The sequence below is a fragment of the Medicago truncatula genome, chromosome 4, assembly GCF_003473485.1.
Source record: "Medicago truncatula cultivar Jemalong A17 chromosome 4, MtrunA17r5.0-ANR, whole genome shotgun sequence".
Taxonomy (NCBI): Eukaryota; Viridiplantae; Streptophyta; class Magnoliopsida; order Fabales; family Fabaceae; genus Medicago; species Medicago truncatula.
The window spans coordinates 42,077,667-42,082,881 of NC_053045.1; the positions used below are offsets into that span (position 1 = coordinate 42,077,667).

The 5,215-nt window shown below is 31.0% G+C and overlaps 1 protein-coding gene across 2 annotated transcripts; it reads right to left on the reverse strand.

Moving 5' to 3' along the window:
• Positions 1-1,205: 1,205 nt before the first annotated feature.
• LOC11444607 (flavanone 3-dioxygenase) lies at positions 1,206-2,980 on the reverse strand. Of its 2 annotated transcripts, none has more exons than XM_003607997.4 (3): positions 2,371-2,980; positions 1,919-2,246; positions 1,206-1,599 (listed from the first exon to the last, which is right to left on the reverse strand). In XM_003607997.4, exons 1-3 carry the CDS (start codon positions 2,835-2,837, stop codon positions 1,342-1,344), a joined length of 1,053 nt encoding a protein of 350 aa, XP_003608045.1. In that variant the 5' UTR covers positions 2,838-2,980; the 3' UTR covers positions 1,206-1,341. The 2 variants fall into 2 exon arrangements, with proteins under 2 accessions (XP_003608045.1, XP_039688915.1); XM_039832981.1 differs by having other exon boundaries at positions 1,467-1,607.
• Between the last annotated feature and the right edge of the window lie 2,235 nt (positions 2,981-5,215).

A 5,215-nucleotide genomic window follows, 5' to 3' on the forward strand; every position in this document is an offset into this window, starting at 1 on the left:
TATTAAAAAGGGTTGAAATGAAATATAATTGAGCAACTTCACTTCAAGAATGGCATAATGTGTCAGGGTTCGGATTTTGAGTGGTTTGATAGTAGTCTCGGTCTAAATTCGTAACCGTTGAAATGAAAAAAAAGGTTCTTTGTCTTAAATATATATATATATATGGGATGTTTCGGCTATTATTATCCAAACGAAGACAAAACTAAAAGTTTGAAAGGCGCGTGAGAAAGACGGAAACCGAAAAAATATATTCTCAAAATATAGAGATCTTCCATCTAGTCCTCCTACCCTACAAATCCACTTAAATAAGGAAATCATACCTTTTTAAATTTTGAATTTTCACTCTTTCCAAAATCCGGATTTTTTTCTTTTACAAAAGAAAAAGAGAAAGTGCGAAATCTAGAATATGTTTGTTTTGAACATTTTATTCTAAAAAAACATTTATTTTTAAATGAAATATCCAAATCACGATCAAGTTTTAGATTTTTCAAAAGATAGAAAATTCATTTTTCAATTGTTTTGTTAGTGTCGATCGGTTGATGTTGCATCAGTCGATAACCCATAATTTGTACAACCATTTTGATAACAATTTTTATAACCATTTTGATAATAATTCTTGGGATAATCTAAATTTTTTTGGACAAAAACAATACATAGAGTATAATACAATAAAACAACGCAACAAGATGAGAAATCAGACAATGCCGCACAAGACAAAGAGCAATGCAACTCCGCGCTTAAACGATGAAATCACGAAGAAAAAATCCTAAACAATGTGAAAATTACTTATTTAGATTGAAATGGGAAAGAAAAAAAAAATTGAAGATGGATGATTTCAAGTAAAAATTGACTCAAAGCCACCCCTCAATAAAGAAAATAGAAGAGAGAACCGGAGAAAGTAAGCTAGAGCCGACTTCTTAAAGAGAGAAATGTCGGCTAAATATTTTTAGGGTAGTGTTAAAGGGCACATGTTAAGAAACCTAAAAGAGTAAATATTCTATAAAATTTTGTGCATTTAAATGATTAAAAAGTTAAATATTGAATGCAATGCACATATTTCAATAAAAATTTTCTATATTTGAATCATTAACTTGTGTCTTGAGGGCACAAATTAACATTTCCTATATTTTTAATACGCTTTTAACGCAAGTTATTCTATTAGTTGAAAGTCAGTAATCCCACAAAAAATTATGCAGCACTCACATGATATATGACTTATTTGAATTTCAATTAATAAGATAGTATGTTACTAGCACTCATTTTAGAGTAATATAAAGTATAAACTCCTCACGCTTGCTTACATTTTGTAGTGTCTACAAAGCATAAACTCTAACTTGGTTACTAGGAAAGCTTGAAATGATAAATTTGGAGGTTATCAACATTGGATTTAATAAAATTATTTTGCATTCTGGCAGTTCGAAATTTTCCCCAGTTGATTTTTGAATATTTGGGAGGATTCTTATCGTTTGTCAACTCTTCTAAGGGCTCAACATCAGTGTAGAGTGCTGGTTTTAGAAAGAACGGAATGGAAAACCTATCCTTCTCAGAGTTCACCATTACCCTGTGCTCTACACTCTCATAAGCATCATTGCTCCAAACCTGCATTACTTTGGTTCTATATCAATCTTGTTTAAACACACACTCTAACATACAATTTAAAATGTATGAATAATCATGTATGAAAAAAGAGAAATGCTAGTAACACACATTTTTCAACACACTCGTTTTGATCGGTTAAAATTCACATGAGATCCACATGATTTAGTAGGACCCATGTGAATTTTAACCATCAAAGAGGGTATGTTGAAAAGTATCTGTTGCTAAAAAAAAAATATGTTGATCCTATATAGTATATGAGTATATGACTAATTTAACAATTAAAATAAGATGGTGAGAAAAATAATGAAGGGTTTGGTACCTGAATCATATCACCAACATTAATAATGAAGGAATTGAAAATGGGCTTAACTTGAATCCACTCTCCATCTGATTTTCTCTTAACTTGCAAACCACCAACATCATCTTGAGCAAGCACAGTTAAGACACCAGTGTCCTTGTGACGTCCGAGACCAAGAGCCAGATGAGGGTAGGGACAAGGTGGATAATGGTTGAGTCTTATATTGCTGGTGTTATGTATAAAGAAGTCACGGAACCTATTTGGTACTAAACCCAAACTCATTGCAATAAGTTCCATCAATTTATATGCTAGTTTTTCTACTTCTTCTGCATATTCTTGGCATGCTTCCCTGTTAATATTAGATAAAGATTTTGCATAGTTTTTTTAGGCCAAATTTATGAGATTGAGTTAAGCCAAAAAAACTAAGATTAGAAAACATAGCTAAAAATAAAATTGTGAGTGTATTGAGATACCTAAACTCAGGAGGATTCTTAGGCCACCGATTTTCCCATTGGAACTGAAAAGAAGGTGGTATAAAAGTTGGTTGTTGCACATTAAAATCATAAATTTCCTTCCAGTCCCTAACATTTTTTGTATGCTCTGCTTCAAAATATCCAAGCAAGTTAACTTCATCTCTTCTCACTTTAACCTTCTCTTCCAAACTAAGTTCAAAAAATTTGTTTGCAGATTCTTCAATTCTCTCACGTTTATCCAAAGGCACTTTGTGATTAATAACTTGAAAGAAACCCCATTCTTTACATGCTTGACCAATTTCTTTGACCAAGTTTTCGATGGAAAGTGAGTTGGTTTCATCATCTTGGTAGTTTATGGGAGAGAGATCAATTAGAGGGATGCTTTCAGCAATGATTATGGAAGATTTTGGTCTGTGTTCTGGAGATTGAATGAAATGTGAACTTGGTTCTATTTCTATATCTCCCATGATTGTTTGATCCTGTGATGTTGGAGACAGAATGTTTAATCTGATGCAAGTGCAAGTACAATTCAAGATTGAGAATTATATCCAAAATAATATAAATTCAAGACTATGAAACATCATGTACTTACACCAAAAAAAGGGGAGATCGAGTAAAATGAACCAGGACGGGATTCAATTCAGGATTCTGTTTTTCTTACGTTAATATTTTTTTTTTTTTTTTTTACCACTTTAATTAATTTAAAGTATTTGCATACAGGAAATTCTTACATGGTCATAACCCTAAATGAAAAATATTCGAACACACTTACATCAAATGAAAAAGTTAAAACAAAAATAATATAATCACATCAATCAACATCATTTAGTTTTACTCTCATTTTTTGTTTTTTAGGCTAAATATGTCATTGGTTCTTGCAGTTTCACCAAATTTTGGCATTATCCCTGCACTTTTTTTGTTTGGCATTAGTCCCTACATTTTGTAAAAGTTTTGGCTTTGGTCCTTATGTTAAGTCCAAGTTAAAAAAAAGGCTTAATTGATCTGCCGGTCCCTTAATTTATTTCTTTTATTCAATTTGGTCTCATAAGTCTTAACTTTCTCAAACACATCACTTAACTCGTCTGCTATTAATTAACGTGGTCCCCTCAAAATAATGATCGTTGGATGAGGGAGATCTATCAGAGCTTACAGTGTATCACCAACATTTGATTTATTTACATTCTTCATCTTCTTCCCCATCTTCATCTTCATTCATCTTTCATAATCTTTATAAAATAAAATAAAAAATTCAACTTTTTTTCTTTTAAAAATTTACAAACTCAATAATTAACACCACCACCATCTTCCAAATAAGAATCAAAACTAAATTAAATTGGTTATAAATTTTGTTTCCAAATTATAAAAATTAAAAACTCAAATTTATGTAAAACCTTTTTTTTTTTTTTGTACGGTTGCTTTCAAATTAATCCACTTACTAAAACCCAGATTTTAACAATTGTAATTGCTTCTTACTAAATCCCATATTATTTTTACAATTGCTTTTTCAAATTAATCCAAAAAGAACCCATCTTTCATCCTTCAAAATCAAAACTCATCCTTTATCATAATAAATTTAGAGCAATAGAACATATATTTTACTATCATTTATGGTATCATATTTGCCTTTTATTTAACAACTTTCCATCGATCCTCATGGCCGCTGATACACCCTCTGAAACCAAAGAAATTTTTTAATTAAACACCAGTACCCAACTCCCTATCAAATTAAACTCCACAAACAGTTTCACTCTCTTCTTATTGCTCGCGATCTTGAAGGGTACGTGACTGGAACAACACCAGAGAGAGAAATAAACCAGATATAGCTTGAGAGAGAGAGAGGAATGAGTTTTAATTTTTTATTTTAATGAATTTTTATGTGTTTTGGATAATGGGTAATGGATTTTTAGGCTTGAGTCTCCGAATGGAAAAAAAGATGATGCGATGTAAAAAGATGAAGAAGAGTAGGAATTGAAGATCTGGTTTTTGAATTTATTGAAAGATTTAAAGTTGATAGCTGAGAAGGAACACGATCAACGCAAATACTTTATGGAACAAACATTCGATGAACAGTAACCTGGTTTTGGTGTTGTTGTTGTGCGTCAGTATCGATTTGATTTAGCGTTTGGATTTTGTTATTGATATGGATTCAATGTTTGATTTGGATTCCAATTTTGTTATTGATTTTGATTTGGATTCTTCATCTTTGTTATTCATGATTATTCTTTGTGTGAACAATAACCTCTGTTTCAAACGTAAAAAAAAAAAAAAAAAAAAAAAAAACCTTTGTTTCATGATTCTTTATCTTTGATTTAGATTTTGGGTTTTTTCCAATTTTTTTATGGGCTTTTTAAAGTTGGGTTTTTTATTTTATAAAGATGGTGAAGGATGAATGAAGATGAAGATGGAGAAGAACATGAAGAAAGTAAATAAATCAAGTGTTGGTGATACACTATAAGATCTGATAGATCTCCCTTATCCAACGTTCTCTATTTTGAGGGGACCACGTTGATTAATGACAAATGAGTTAAGGGATGTGTTTGAGAAAGTTAAGATTTATGGGACCAAATTGAATAAAAGAAATAAGTTAAGGGACCGACAGATCAATTAAGCCTAATAAAAAAAAATAGCAAAAGTAACGGTGTGCCACATGGATCAATCATTCCATGCCACATGGCACTTTCAACATTATCATTAGTCTTTGCACTTTCAACATTTTTTTTATACTAGTCCATGCATTTTGACATTGATGCCTCACTTTTTTTCTTAACAATAGATGAAAATTAACAAAGTAGATGGAAATTAAATTGCACATTGACGATACTTGTAATTATACATTCTTATAAGT